Raw genomic sequence first — 13,302 nt, 5'->3', positions numbered from 1 at the left:
AAGTTAATCTAAAACCTTATTTTGCTTTTCTGTCTTCAATGTTTTAAAAAAAAAAAAGAAAAAAAAAAAAACTTGATATCAACTATGAAAGTGGAAATTATCTTGTATAATTGGTGAAATGTAACTATGTAAGTAAAATCAAACATGATCGAGAATATGAACGGTTCATTTACTTTATATCTATGAAACTGACCTATACAGTCAAAGAAAAAGTAAAGCAGAAAGATAACCGTAAACAAGAACCAAGTAAATCAAGGTTTGTCCCGGAAACCCCAAACTCTCCCATTGCCCCAAAAAGTTCCAAAGCCAACCAAAAACACAAGACACCACTACACACATGAAGTAACTCCTATTTATAATGATTCTAGTCTTAACTAACTTGATGAAGTGTCTTGTAGAGTTGATAAAATCTCTCATCATCAAATGTACCAAGCCAACATTAATATCACACGAGGGAAGCTCAGTTTCATGACATGAGTACCACTCTTGAGGTTCATCGTCTTCTTCATTGGGAACAGTCCACATTGATGGATTATGCTCGAGGTCGTCGCATGAGTACCATACATCGTGAATACTCAGTGATGCACGTTCCTTTTTTACCTTTATGGCCTGTGCGCGAATAGTTAATGGTTTTCCATTAGCACATTTAATCTCTTTCACTGAAAGTTCTAAAAGATTATGCTCTGTCACATCTTTTCCAAAGGCACACCTTGTAAATAGCCTCATTGCATCTTCTTGGTTTAGACCTTGAACCTCATAAATCTCATTAACACCGAACAAGTCAAGTACTTGTTTATATCTTGAGATTATGATGATCAAGCTCCCTGGACCAAATCCACCACCAAGAAAAGACTCGGCGTCTTTAGCATTTTGCACATCATCTAGAGCGATAAGAACTCTTTTTCGACGGTATCTTGGCTCTGAAGCAGAAGGGTTTACGTCAAACATTTCTACTGGAGTCTCACCTAAGTATTCATCAGACAAAGCTGGTCCAAGTCTCTTTTCACTATATTCTTTGTGAAAATCTTTGATGAAGCAAGAAGCATCGTAGCTACTGGACATTCTACGAAAGACGGCTCTAGCTAGAGTGGTCTTTCCAATGCCAGGCTCACCAAAAATTCCTAGGGTGCGGAGTCCCCATGACTGCTTGCATAGCAAGTTTTCTATGTCAACTTGCCGACTATGAATCCCAATCTCTTCCGTTGGATAAAGCTTCTCAAACACATCGCTCGCTATTTCTTCCATAAATTGGGATTCACTACAAAAACGAAATGTATATAAGTTCATGATTCCACGCGCATAGCTTCGTCAACTATGAGAAAATTTCAAATGCGTGCATGGAATATTTTCTATGTTTACGCACATATACGTTGAGTAAATATATAAACTAGTTACTTAAAATAATATAACGTATCAATGTCATTTCTTTGTCGCAATCCCTAACGTATTGGACTCAAATTAATATGTTTCTGATTTCTGAAGTTACTAATATGTTAATCATTTCTGATTTTGGTTGAATAAAATTTAACATTCATTCCAAGAAAAACTATAAAAAAACTAAGACTAGTCTATAAACAAATATAAGTCCCGGTTAGGAAAAGTAAATTTTAAAGATTTTTTTGTTTTTGTTGTTCAAAGATATTCAAATAAATTTGAAATAATTTCATTGCAATTATTATCAACAATGTTTTTAAAACACGTACGACAGAGCAGAGTTTGGTAAACAAAAACATGACAGATCAAAGTTGTCGCGATAGATAAAACTTACAAAATATATAATAATTTATAAACACCGACGTTAATATATATAATTTAACCTAGCTATATTATATTGTCGATTATGAATCAATCGGGTTTACCTATGTATTTTAATTAATCGGCCTCGGCAGCAAATAACATTAACTTTAATTTACAATATTTAACATCATCTATTAAACTTGTATTAAAATTACTAAAATAAGATAATACGAGAAATAAATCCCCAACTATATTAATCGATTATTTAGCAAATAGATGCATGCTAGCAAAATTTTGAATAGCGAATATGGTACCACAATATGGTAGTTCCTACCTTTGTTCATCATTATGAAGGTGACCTGACAATACTGAAGATTCTAGTAAATCACGATACCACATGTCGAGCTTTGCAATTTGATGTGTCAAGGATGATACCGTGACACCATGGAGCACCGAAACTACAACAACCTCTTTGTTGTTAAGATGATTCACGAGATTCTCCGGCACAGATAACGTGTAATTCTTCGAGAAAACCACTACAAGAACCCTAATTAGGTCGGAGACAAGATTCTTGTCATCGTCAAGCTCATAGATCCCATGGCGGTTGAAAGTAGCTCTAAGGTAGTCAATGCAAGAGGAGATTGATGAGTCATTTTTGTCGTAACAAATATGAACGGTGCGCTTATCTTTCTCCTCGTCGTTGTTGTTCTCAATATCCATCTTTTAGTTTGGAACATCAAAAGGTATTGAAGAAAAAAAAGATTGTATATGTTTGTGTTGAAGATGATTTATATGCCACCCGTTTATGGTTGGAACGGACCCTGCCCGTAGAATAGTTAAGTATACATATATATAACGCTAAGAAACAATATTTAATTATCACAACAATAATGATCTTTTAGGGGTCAATTACTTCTATGGCGTACAGAAGTTTCTCCGATATATTATAACATATGTGGTGGGGAAGATTGAGTAGAATACAAATTTTGGATTTACGTATCGCAATTTGTAGTTGTCCGTTTTTGATTGGTGATAAGTTATAAACTAGTGTTTTATCAAGAAAAACAATAATAAAAAGAAGTATAAAAGTATAAGCTAGTGGCCTTATCAAAAAGAAAAAAAGTATAAACTAATATGTTGTAGTTGAACCTATAGTATTTTGATATGAACGATACTCGGGTTTAAGTATTCCTAGGGGTGAACATTATTATTCTTTCATAGGAATGAACCTTGTAATTCATATTTGTCACAAGGTATTAGTTTTGTAATTCATTTCCTAAAATTTAGATACAAATCCTTAACATTTATAAGCTGATCAAAGAAATAAAATCTTACCACAACTGTGGAATTGGAGTTTTAATTTTTCATATTATTACTTTGATTAGTGTATAATGTGTATTATTAAAGATTTGGTTAACTAATAAATGAAAACACGGACCGAGTCCCGCACACATGTCCTATATATTCTCTATATATATGTTTGTGTCGTCGAAATAGATGTAAACGATGAACGTACGTACGTAGCTTCGTTGTATTTTGGTTTAAAGCATCAACATGAAAAAACAATTACAAGTGTGGATAATTTAAAGTAATTGCCACGCGGTTCCCGTTCTTGGTTTGGAATGGACAAGTTGTGTAGGATTATACATATAACACTAGGGGACCAAAGTAGGAAACTATTATATATTGGGAGTCAAATTGCGTATATAAATGTGTATCCATAAGGCAGGTGTGCGGTTTGAAGTTTCCGGGGGACTTTTTGTAGATAGAACAAAAGAGTTGCATTAACTAAATAGTATTTGTACGTAATATTGATCCCGATAGGCTAAATAAAGAAGAAAGAACACAGCCTTTGGCCTTTTGATATGGGACTAAAGGTGTATGCATGGTTTATTATTATTTTATTTTTTTTGAATTTTGTTTTTCGTTCTATTGTGATTATTATATTTTTAATATATACATATACAATTATGTTACTTTCATTGAAAATGAGAGGGTTTGGCCCAACTAAGTTTTGCAGGTTGCATGTAACAGAACTGCATGCTTGTTAGGTTAAATATATAAAGTTGTGTATGGACGTTAGACAATGCCAAATGTGACAAGAGATACACGAAGAAGAAGAGTAAATATATGTGATTAATTTCTATGGCTTTCTTATTATCAATGGTTGATTGCTCAACAATATGTACAAAACAATTTTCTTTTGTAAATTAAGAGTTTTCTTATATTTTTAAGTTCTGAGTTATACAAATCGGATAAGAATGGAGGAGACCTTCCAAAGAAAAAGGTCGGGAAACTCATAGAACCTCTACTTAAAGAGTTAAAATTCATAGTAAAAGATGATGCATGCGGCACATTGAGTGGTGAAACTGTCATGAGAAGTGGGACTTCATCACCCAGAATTATACATGAGGTTGAACACACTTGATAAAAAGAAAAAAGAAAAAAGAGTTTCATAGTGCTCATAAATCATTGCATTAAGGATGGTCTTAGGGTCTTCATTCTGATGGCCCTTTGAAGAGAAATCCACTCTGAAACACTTCGGTATTAGAAGAGCTGACCGGATCAGCCGATAAAGAGTTTATAAAAAAATCAAGAAAAACAAAAAAAAAAGAGTTCCATGGTGTTTTGGGATCTCATATAAGAAAAAGGAGAACAAGTGTGGCAATTAGGGTCGTCATTGTGATGATAGAAAGTGTATGAGTCTAACGATATAAGATTTGTGAGAATTCTCTTGGTAACTGAACAAAGAGTTGTTTATATTCTTGTGTAAATCACATATGTGTGATCATACAAAAGTTGTGTTGTAAAGCAAAGGTTTTGATGTTTGCTTTCATTCACGTGTGAGTATGTCTCAATTGAGAGTCATACACTCATACTCATGACCAAAGCTAACTATAGAAGGAATGTGGACCGAAGTAACGACATGTCCGGTTACGGCCAACTGTTAAACAATGAGACAGAATTTTAATTATTTTTTCGAATAAAACGCATTCCATCGGTTTGCTCGAAATTATTGAGACATTCGAATAATCACTTAGAAAAGAATAAATGTTAGTTGGGTCTCCCCAGTTATATCAAGTCAAGAGTCAAACAAAAAAAAATTCGAGCATTAACAAAAACAATAAATCGAATAATGTAAACGTAAACGCCGAATAAAGAAGCTAATTAACACTTACGATAGGATATATAACGCTTCAATTTTGGAATGGACTATACATATGTGTACCAATAAGCCAACAACTACATGATCCTATAGAAATCAATCATCAAAATGTTATCAATCATTTGATCTCACCGTATCATTTAGTTAATATTCTTTTACAAAAAAAAAAATCATTTAGTTAATACGGATGAGCACTGTAGAGATGTGCAGTGCTCATGGACTGTCTTGGTTGGTGAAAGCTAACTAACAATATTCAATATTGGCTTTGGATGAAAAACAATTATATGAAAAATTTCTCTATAAAAACAAACCAAAATTTATATTTACTTAAAATTTAATAAGGATATATTTGACTAAAATGTGAATACGAACACCATTATAGTTTTTCAAGTTGCATTGTTTTCTTATGACTAGTTGAAATCCAAACTATTTTTTTTCCTTCTGCTGGTATAATCCAATAAATTGTGTTTTTGTTTTTAGTACATAGTGGTTATTTTTAAAATCTGCATGCAGTCTCTAAAGAAACAGTGTTTCTCACAAATAAAACAAATAACCAATATAATATAATTAAAGTACATACATACGTTGTAATCTTGACTTATAATTAACATAATTACGAAGACGTCAACGATGATTTATATTGTATTGTAAACCCATCTGTATTGCTTATATGTGTATATATGTCTATTAACGAAGCACAAAAAAACACCTATATATGTGCATTGTTTCTCTAAACAACCAATAAAAAAACACCAAAACGAAAAAAACGAATTGAGATGGAGGCACCCTCATCTTCCAACGACATCAAAGAAGGCCCCCAAGTGTTCATCAACTTCCGAGGAGCAGAGCTACGCAAAACCTTCATCTCCCACCTCGAAAGTGCCTTGAAACGCATAGGTATCAACGCGTATATCGACAGCAACGAGCCCGCGGGTGAGGATCTTCACAAACTTTTCGAAAGGATCGAGGAGTCGAATGTCGCGCTGGCGATCTTATCGAGTAGGTACACGGAGTCGAATTGGTGCTTGAAAGAGCTAGTGAAGATAATGGAGTGCGTGGAGCAAGATAATCTATGGGTTATTCCCATTTTTTACAAGTTGGACCCAAGCACGGTGAAAGGACTTGATGGTGACTTTGGTATTCAGTTGTGGAACCTGTGGAGGAAGAAGGAAGGTCGAGACGACAGGATTCTTAAGTGGGATGCAGCTTTGCAAGGAGTTACAAGCAAGTTTGGCTTGGTGTCGGAGACTTGCCGGTAATATAACCAACTTACATTACTTTATACTAACTAGTAACTAGTAATTACTCCATCTAATCATTTTTAATTATATGGTGAAAAAGGTATATGGTAAATTTTACATAATTGAAGTCAGTTGAATGGCATGGATAACGTCCATTTAAAGTTCAAGATTTGTATTAGGTTTTGCGATTTAATTAAGGTTTAGAAGGTTTAACTAGTTTGATAATTTTAACTGATTTAGAAATCTAATTAATTTTTTGTGTTAGTAGATAATCGATTTTAATACCTTTGTGTATTATTATTTTGATGATATCATAATAATAGTTAAAAAGAAAATCCGATGTTATTTAATCATTGAATCCACATTGACTTGTTTTGTTCATTTGATTACATAAAAATGGAAGAAAAAATACAAATCATGTCAAAATAAAGAGGTTCAATATGAGGGTGGTGAACTTTCATTTTCAACGTATTTCTAAATACTAGTTGATATACATAATACATATACTTGAATTTAGAACCAGTGAAGTCTATATGAAGATTTTCAATCAGTTAGAATTAAATACACAAACCAATATGTTTATAATCAATAATTGTGAGGTGACATGAGCAAAAAAAAAAGGATAAATGAAAACTTACCTCTTCTTTTGTTTATTATTTTTGATAGAAAAACGAGTTATAAGATCAAATAATATAAAGTTAATTCCTATATGTTTTGTGTGCATGAATTCTTAAATTTTTGTTTTAGTATATTGGATTGTTTGACTTTGCTTAAATTGTTACATTCCACAAATTATACAATGCAACTATGCAAGAGCCTCACTAGGTTGTCTCTCTTTCTGTGTCGTCTATGCAGTAACGACGCTGCCTTCGTAGATGATATCATCACACATGTTCAAAATGTCTTATCCAAAGATTTGTTGCTGAGGGGAGAGCACCCTAAACCCCGAAGAAGAGGAGCAAGAGCCAAGTATTGGAAAATATTTCCCATATTATTTCTCGTAACATATTTGTATATATCTAGAGTTTCCACATCTTGTATTTTGCCACTTCAATTAGATTAATTTGATGTAACTATTATATAAATTAAATGCCTCTTAGGCCATGCAATAATTTATAGGGGTAAAATGTCCCTTTTCTATACATTTTTCAAAAAGTAAAATATTTGAGATGGGTTCTTCGGACATAAACAACTCTCGATCATTCTCAAAGTTTCTTTGCAGTTTGGTTTGGATTTATTCAGCGTTGATTTTACTCTTGCTTCACTTGAGTCTTGTTTAATATTAATGTTATGTCTTATTTATTTTTGTCTTTACTCCTATGTAATTTTCAAACGGTATCTCTTTTGGAAATAAATAAAAAAACACTCAACGAGATAAATATATATATATATATATATATTTTTTTTTTTTGAAAAAATGGAAAATGTTTTTGAAAAATGTATAGTAAAAGGGACCTAAAATTGCATGGCCGAGGAGACATTTATATAGTTACATCAAGTTTTTTTAATGTAATTGTTTTGTCCCAAATAGTAATTCTTTTCCAATACTTACCAATTCTTTTCCATTCGGGACAAAAGTAATTACTAATTAATTACTAATTTTAGTCAGGTTCCAATACTTTTTTTAAAGTAATTATATCAGTATTTTAAAACTTTTCAAATATTATTATATATTTAAACACTATACAGTACAAATTGTATATGAAAGAAAACTCTATCCATACGCATGTAATAATCTTAGTTACAAGTGCAAAACTTTAGTTTATAAGTAAAAGTCGTGACGCAAGTGATTATGCTTTCCATGTAAAAGAGGTGTCGAAATATATATTTTTCTAAAGTTAAAAGAGATATAAAGAATCTTTCTTGTTGATATCTCTATCAAAGACACCAAATTATTTATTCCAATCATATAAATTACGAGTCGAATTTTCATTTAAGCGAAAATCTCAAAATTATTGATTTTCTCTCATGTGAATTTGATATCATTATGAATAGCTTGTATTAGTTATAACTTATAACAATTATCTTAGAAAAAAAGGAAAAATCGATCCCAAAAAATAAAACAAAAACTAATTAAAGTAAAGTAAAATAAATGAAAGATGGGAGTTTTCTAATGCTTATGAGAAGAAGTGCAAGTAGATGGAATGTAAGTATGATCAGACGGTCTAAAGTTAAGCTCACAGATAAGGTTACACTCGAACTTGAACGACCCTAATGGTCCGACTCGCCACCGAGTTCTTGAGCCACCATTGATCTCGAACGTTATAACATCTTGTTTAATTGCATAGTCTACAGCTTGCATCAAACTTGGATTCAATGGTATTGGATATGACTGAACCGAGTAAGGAAGGTACTTTGATTTCTCTTTCGGAACTTCAAACTCTGGTGCTCTTAAAATCGCAATCAGTTTGCCTTCATAGCTTAGCTTGAACTCAGTGTTATCAAACAATGCATGAGCTTTAGCGTTATCATTCTCTACACGAATAACAATCGTTAACTGCGTTTGCAAAACTCCAAATATATCATACCTGATCAATCAAACCCACAAAAAGAGAGGACAAAAAAGGTATTGATCATTAATGATACAAGATTCAAGATCAAGAAAGGGTAAGAGAAGTTAAAGGAAATTAAAACAGTACTTTAAGAAGTCGAGGTGAGCATCCGCGACACTAATGATAGGAACTCGAGGATGTATGACCATGTAACCAACGAAGACTACAATGCCACCAAAGATTACAACAATAGAGATTATGGCACAAACGATAGCTGCACACCAGATGAAAGGACTGGTACTGTGACGAGAAGCATATCTGGGCATTATTATGGGGTTCAGAGGATCGGATTTTGTTAGATCGGGTTCGATGAGACAGCATTCGGGCTCTGGGACCAACGTTCTTGGCTTTTTGGTTGGTTTGGGGAGAGGTTTGAGAGAGGATGATGGATTTTGAAGGATTTGGTACTAAACCCTACTCGGTGGGGAAAGTTTTGGTATCTTTCTTTCCTTTGGCTTAAAGGCAAAATGGGTTTCGCAAGTAACATACATAATTTGTTAAAGTTGTATACTTGCTAAATTTTAAGGAATCTTCTACTTATATATAACATGTCTAATGTAATTCTTAACTTGTAAGTATTACTAACTTTGCTTATGTGCATATGTAAATTAGATTATTAAAGCATATGATGTATTTATATCTCTCTAGAATTTTGCATATACCAAATAGGTTCGTACATTTAGTTTTCTCTACATGGAGAACAAAAATATTCTCTCATGAGGCTAAAGCTCATTAGACAGAAAAAAGGATCATGAACTTGCCAATATGATGTGCCTACAAATCTTGAGATATGGTAACCTTAAAACAGAATTTATAAAACAGCTGTAAGAGAAGAAGTGCGGGTGTACGAGTGACCAACCAGTAAAGCTTTCTGAGAAAGAGAAACTCAGCAGATCAAAAATGTGTGTTTCTGCCTCGGCCTCTTCCACCAGAGTAGTAGCCAGAACCCTGGTTTGGGTAGTAGTAGTTGTTGTTGTTGTTATTGTAGTATCCGCCTCTGTTATTGGATTGTGCAGCGAGATAGGCACCCTGACCTGGTTGTAGTTGAGGTGGCCTTTGAAAATTATCACCAAATGCCTGAATAAAAAACAGTAAAGAGTACAAAAAGAGTCTATAAGTAAACAGTATTCCGATTTTTGTAGAAGAATAGTTTCAGAACTTCAGGTTGGTGACTGGTGAGTATAGAGAGGATGAAACAAACCCCAGGAACTTGTCTCAGGTGCTCGGGAAACTGTGTGTGTTGTTGTCCGCTTCTTGCCACACGGTCAAGTTGATTGCATGAGACTGTGTCGAAAAAGTCATCCTTGTTATATGCAGGCTGCAACAGGCAAAAAGAAGTGTTAAACGCTGCCTGAATATCGAATGAAAATTATTAACTAGATCATGTTAAGAATTTGACCTAAGATCTCTCTGAGATGTAAACATAGATAAGAAGATAGATACCTTTGCATTCCCTTCTGCGTTTGGCTTAATTGCAATTTCTTCTCCGTTAGCATTTTGATTCCTCTGGTTATTTTGCCCGAGAAAACCCCATAGTTCACTCTTCTTGAACTTCTCATTCATTGCCTCAAAATCAAATTCTTCAGTAAACTCAATGCTAGAACTAGGGATCCGAGACTGCAACAAATTTAGAACCCAAAGATAACATAAGAGAGATACTCATAAAATGTGTTGGCAAAAGGACAGAGACAGCAAGTGCAATGGTCTGTAACAAAAAACACGTCCAAGAGAGATCGAGAGGCTAATTGTACCAATGCTCATGAAATCTAAGAAGCAATGTAATCGCAAGGCAGTTTCATGATAACGATGAGAAATCATGCATAGGTGTAATTAAATGAAACATCAGAAATGGAATTTAGAAAGAAAAGAATGAGACCTGAGCTGACAATGGAAGAGGCAGTAATGGTGCATGATTTCTGGTGGCAAGACTTTGTGATGGCACATTCATTGATACTGGATTAGTTGCAGAAAACATCTCTTGACCCCTATTTACTATCGGCTGCCTAGATTGCATGGATGGATCCATACCGTAAAATGACTCAGGTAGGTTCGACAATGGACCAGGAATCCCAGGAGCTGAATAAGAAGCCACAGCCGGTAAATCATAAAGTAAAGGTCGGTTAGGATGATCAGACCGAGAGTCATGGAAATCATTACCAACAGCCTGGGGTCCACTGGGGTAACTGTTATGAATATTTGGAGCAGAAAGCTGTGGTTCAGAAGGTGGAGAAAGGTTAGAGGGTGCTGAAGCAAGGCCAGGTGGAGTATGGAATTGTGCTTGACCAAGGGGAGAAGGGTTAGAAGGGTATGGTCGATTAGTAGCATCGTCGTGTGAACGAGTAACAACCTGTGATGTATCATCCACTAAGCCCATGATTGGTGAAGCAAAATAATCTATAATCTGCGGATTATTGGGGATCGTCGAGGGAGATGAAATTGGCTGCTGCATCATACCAACAGGGACACCAGTGGCACCTAATTTGTTACCTTGCACAAAAGAAGGCATGGGCATAGATGAAGGAGCTTTACTTTGAGTTGAACCAATTAAGCTCACTGGTGATTCTGTCAAACTTCCAGTATTAGCTGTAGGAGGCTGGAAGTATAAAGGGGCTGATGAATGTTGTGTGGCAGGAACCGAGGTACTACTCAAAGCAGGTGTATTGGCCCATTGTGTTCCTCTCCCCAAACCATAACCACTATCATAGCCAGAAAGTGGAGAGTTCATAGCTGAACTAGAATGAGGGGACTGTAAACAAGGAAGGGGGCAAAGTCATAAAAAGAGTAAATGTAGCAGACAATTCTCATTTCCATGTTCTAAACGAATGTCTTTACCTGATTGATGTCTTGTTCATTTTGAATCTCCTGTCTTGACTGTTCAGGTGGAGATGGATTCACTTGCAGATCCTAAGAAGCCAAACAAGTTTCATCATAAATCACTATAGATGGCTTCAAACCTTTATTATGATCATGTTTCAGGGTTTCCAACTAATAAAACCAACTAGGATTCACGAAATACATAAACATAAAATGTCTAAGAGATCAGAATCTGCACACTAACCTTAATGTCACTTCCACGAAAAAGAATGTAATCGTAAACTCTATCACATGGTGGAATTTGAGGCCCATCTTTCTTCCTCCCCTCCGTTCCACAAGATCTTACTGCATAACCATTCAATAGATAACATAAACGTATTATAATTCACCACAAGAACGTCACACTCAGATAACAACACAAGTTAACATTAGCTTCATAACTTCACTTATCATGATTCACTAACACAGAAGTTTCCAGATTTTGGCTTGAGTCACCAAAATTAAACTCTCAACTAAATGTTCAACAAAACTAAAACTAAAACTACATATGAACGAATTCACAAGCTTCTTTCACATTTCCTTGAATCCTAGACCAGATCAAGAAAGCATAATCAACCACAAGAACAGGAATCAAAATCAAAATCAAAGTTCCAGTTCTATAATCGATGTTCCGGTTACAACTACACAAAGCATAAACATGTAATCTCTTCGTTGTTCGGAAAACTAAACTAGTATAAATCGCTTAGGTTTTTCGAATCCGTACCGTTCTTTAGACCTAGCGTCGAGTCCTGAACATTGAGATGGTAGAGAATGCCTTCGTAACGGATCTCGTACTTAGAAATTAGACTGATGAAACTTCCTACGAACGTATCGCCGACGTTGTTTCCCGGCGACGGAGAAGGTGCGGTTGACGGAGGTTGAGATGACGACGGCGGTGAAGATTGCGAACTCTCACTCGCCATTCCTAGGGACTAATCAGTGGAAAAAGAAGTGGAACGAATCAGAGTATGTAATCGATTAGGGTTCTTTCTGTATCTCTCTTCTATTGCAATGTTGATTTTTGAAAAAAAGCTCTCTCTCTCTCTTGGAACCGTCGTGGCTTGAGTATGTCTCCGTCGTGATTTTTAAAGGCGGGGAGATCTGTGTGCCGTTGGTCCATCTTTGTGAATATTTGGGCCTTTATTAGGCCCATGTTCGTTTCTTTTTGTTAGAATTAGGCCTATGCTCTTAAGTTCACAATTGTTTTTTTTTCAAGAGAATTTGTTAGAAATACCCCTTTTGGGATGCTACTTTTTAAAAATACCCTCCTTTCTTGTTATTTTTAATTTTACCCTTCTTAAAATTTTAATGACAACTTTACCCTCTTTAATATTAACTCTACCTTTTAACATACCTAAACGCACACCTTCTTCCTTCTCTCTCCTCCTCTCTTCGCCGTCTGTCGATCTCGCCGTGCATCATTCTCGGTGTTCATCGACCTTCTTTTCTAGCATCATCTCATCTTCTCTGATTTCTCCTTAGTCGTTGTCTCACCTCGTCTCTTGTTCTCTGTCGTTCTTTCTTCTCAGTTCCATCTTCTACTTAGTCATACCTTCCTTTTGTTGCTAACATATAGAGTTGTCGTCATAGGTGAGCTTTGATCTTTTCTTCTTCTTTGCTTTTCTGATTTTGTCTTAGGTTTGATAATGATACATTTAAGGTACACGTTTCTGTGATTTCTACAGAAAATAGAAAGATTCATTGAGCGCACATAAGGTGTTTGGTAAAATGCCAAACAAATAAGCTTATTTTT

General features: G+C 34.8%; 4 protein-coding genes and 1 long non-coding RNA gene across 6 annotated transcripts in view; 2 read left to right on the top strand and 3 right to left on the bottom strand.

Annotated features, from left to right (window-relative positions):
- Window positions 1-251: 251 nt before the first annotated feature.
- LOC17876904 (probable WRKY transcription factor 16) lies at window positions 252-2,473 on the bottom strand. Its single transcript, XM_006282158.2, has 3 exons — window positions 2,072-2,473; window positions 430-1,258; window positions 252-329 (listed from the first exon to the last, which is right to left on the bottom strand). The coding sequence occupies exons 1-3, from the start codon at window positions 2,455-2,457 to the stop codon at window positions 252-254; spliced, it is 1,293 nt and encodes a 430-aa protein (XP_006282220.2). The 5' UTR covers window positions 2,458-2,473.
- Window positions 2,474-5,669: 3,196 nt separating this feature from the next.
- On the top strand, window positions 5,670-7,213 carry LOC17876186 (disease resistance-like protein CSA1). Its single transcript, XM_006282036.2, has 2 exons — window positions 5,670-6,158; window positions 7,000-7,213. The coding sequence occupies exons 1-2, from the start codon at window positions 5,680-5,682 to the stop codon at window positions 7,205-7,207; spliced, it is 687 nt and encodes a 228-aa protein (XP_006282098.1). The 5' UTR covers window positions 5,670-5,679; the 3' UTR covers window positions 7,208-7,213.
- Window positions 7,214-8,192: 979 nt separating this feature from the next.
- Window positions 8,193-9,079, bottom strand: LOC17875286. The gene is made up of 2 exons (XM_006281524.2): window positions 8,784-9,079; window positions 8,193-8,672 (listed from the first exon to the last, which is right to left on the bottom strand). Exons 1-2 carry the CDS (start codon window positions 8,960-8,962, stop codon window positions 8,255-8,257), a joined length of 597 nt encoding a protein of 198 aa, XP_006281586.1. The 5' UTR covers window positions 8,963-9,079; the 3' UTR covers window positions 8,193-8,254.
- Window positions 9,080-9,309: 230 nt separating this feature from the next.
- On the bottom strand, window positions 9,310-12,603 carry LOC17875828 (decapping 5-like protein). Of its 2 annotated transcripts, XM_023783492.1 has the most exons (8): window positions 12,274-12,603; window positions 11,755-11,855; window positions 11,529-11,600; window positions 10,854-11,442; window positions 10,573-10,772; window positions 10,140-10,313; window positions 9,898-10,014; window positions 9,310-9,773 (listed from the first exon to the last, which is right to left on the bottom strand). In XM_023783492.1, exons 1-8 carry the CDS (start codon window positions 12,470-12,472, stop codon window positions 9,591-9,593), a joined length of 1,635 nt encoding a protein of 544 aa, XP_023639260.1. In that variant the 5' UTR covers window positions 12,473-12,603; the 3' UTR covers window positions 9,310-9,590. The 2 variants fall into 2 exon arrangements, with proteins under 2 accessions (XP_023639260.1, XP_006280242.1); XM_006280180.2 differs by having other exon boundaries at window positions 10,573-11,442.
- Window positions 12,604-12,898: 295 nt separating this feature from the next.
- LOC111832571 overlaps window positions 12,899-13,302 on the top strand; it is a 1,162-nt gene continuing 758 nt past the window's right edge. The window contains exon 1 of the long non-coding RNA XR_002835483.1: window positions 12,899-13,139. This is a non-coding gene — a long non-coding RNA (uncharacterized LOC111832571). The remainder of the gene's footprint in view (window positions 13,140-13,302) is intronic.

The sequence above is a fragment of the Capsella rubella genome, unplaced genomic scaffold, assembly GCF_000375325.1.
Source record: "Capsella rubella cultivar Monte Gargano unplaced genomic scaffold, Caprub1_0 scaffold_8, whole genome shotgun sequence".
Classification (NCBI taxonomy): Eukaryota; Viridiplantae; Streptophyta; class Magnoliopsida; order Brassicales; family Brassicaceae; genus Capsella; species Capsella rubella.
Note: the sequence above shows the minus strand (reverse complement) of the source record. Positions and strands in the feature narration are given on the sequence as shown.

Coding starts and splice junctions, on each gene's coding strand:
- LOC17876904 (XM_006282158.2), bottom strand. CDS start 2,457: ATGGATATTGAGAACAACAACGACGAGGAGAAAGATAAGCGCACCGTT. Junction 1,259..2,071: donor CTTCATAATGATGAACAAAG/GTAGGAACTACC, acceptor TCGTTTTTGTAG/TGAATCCCAATTTATGGAAG. Junction 330..429: donor GTGATATTAATGTTGGCTTG/GTACATTTGATG, acceptor TCATGTGTGTAG/TGGTGTCTTGTGTTTTTGGT.
- LOC17876186 (XM_006282036.2), top strand. CDS start 5,680: ATGGAGGCACCCTCATCTTCCAACGACATCAAAGAAGGCCCCCAAGTG. Junction 6,159..6,999: donor TTGGTGTCGGAGACTTGCCG/GTAATATAACCA, acceptor TCGTCTATGCAG/TAACGACGCTGCCTTCGTAG.
- LOC17875286 (XM_006281524.2), bottom strand. CDS start 8,962: ATGCCCAGATATGCTTCTCGTCACAGTACCAGTCCTTTCATCTGGTGT. Junction 8,673..8,783: donor GCTCACCTCGACTTCTTAAA/GTACTGTTTTAA, acceptor TTGATTGATCAG/GTATGATATATTTGGAGTTT.
- LOC17875828 (XM_006280180.2), bottom strand. CDS start 12,472: ATGGCGAGTGAGAGTTCGCAATCTTCACCGCCGTCGTCATCTCAACCT. Junction 11,601..11,754: donor TTCGTGGAAGTGACATTAAG/GTTAGTGTGCAG, acceptor TTGGCTTCTTAG/GATCTGCAAGTGAATCCATC. Junction 10,314..10,572: donor CTCTTCCATTGTCAGCTCAG/GTCTCATTCTTT, acceptor AATTTGTTGCAG/TCTCGGATCCCTAGTTCTAG.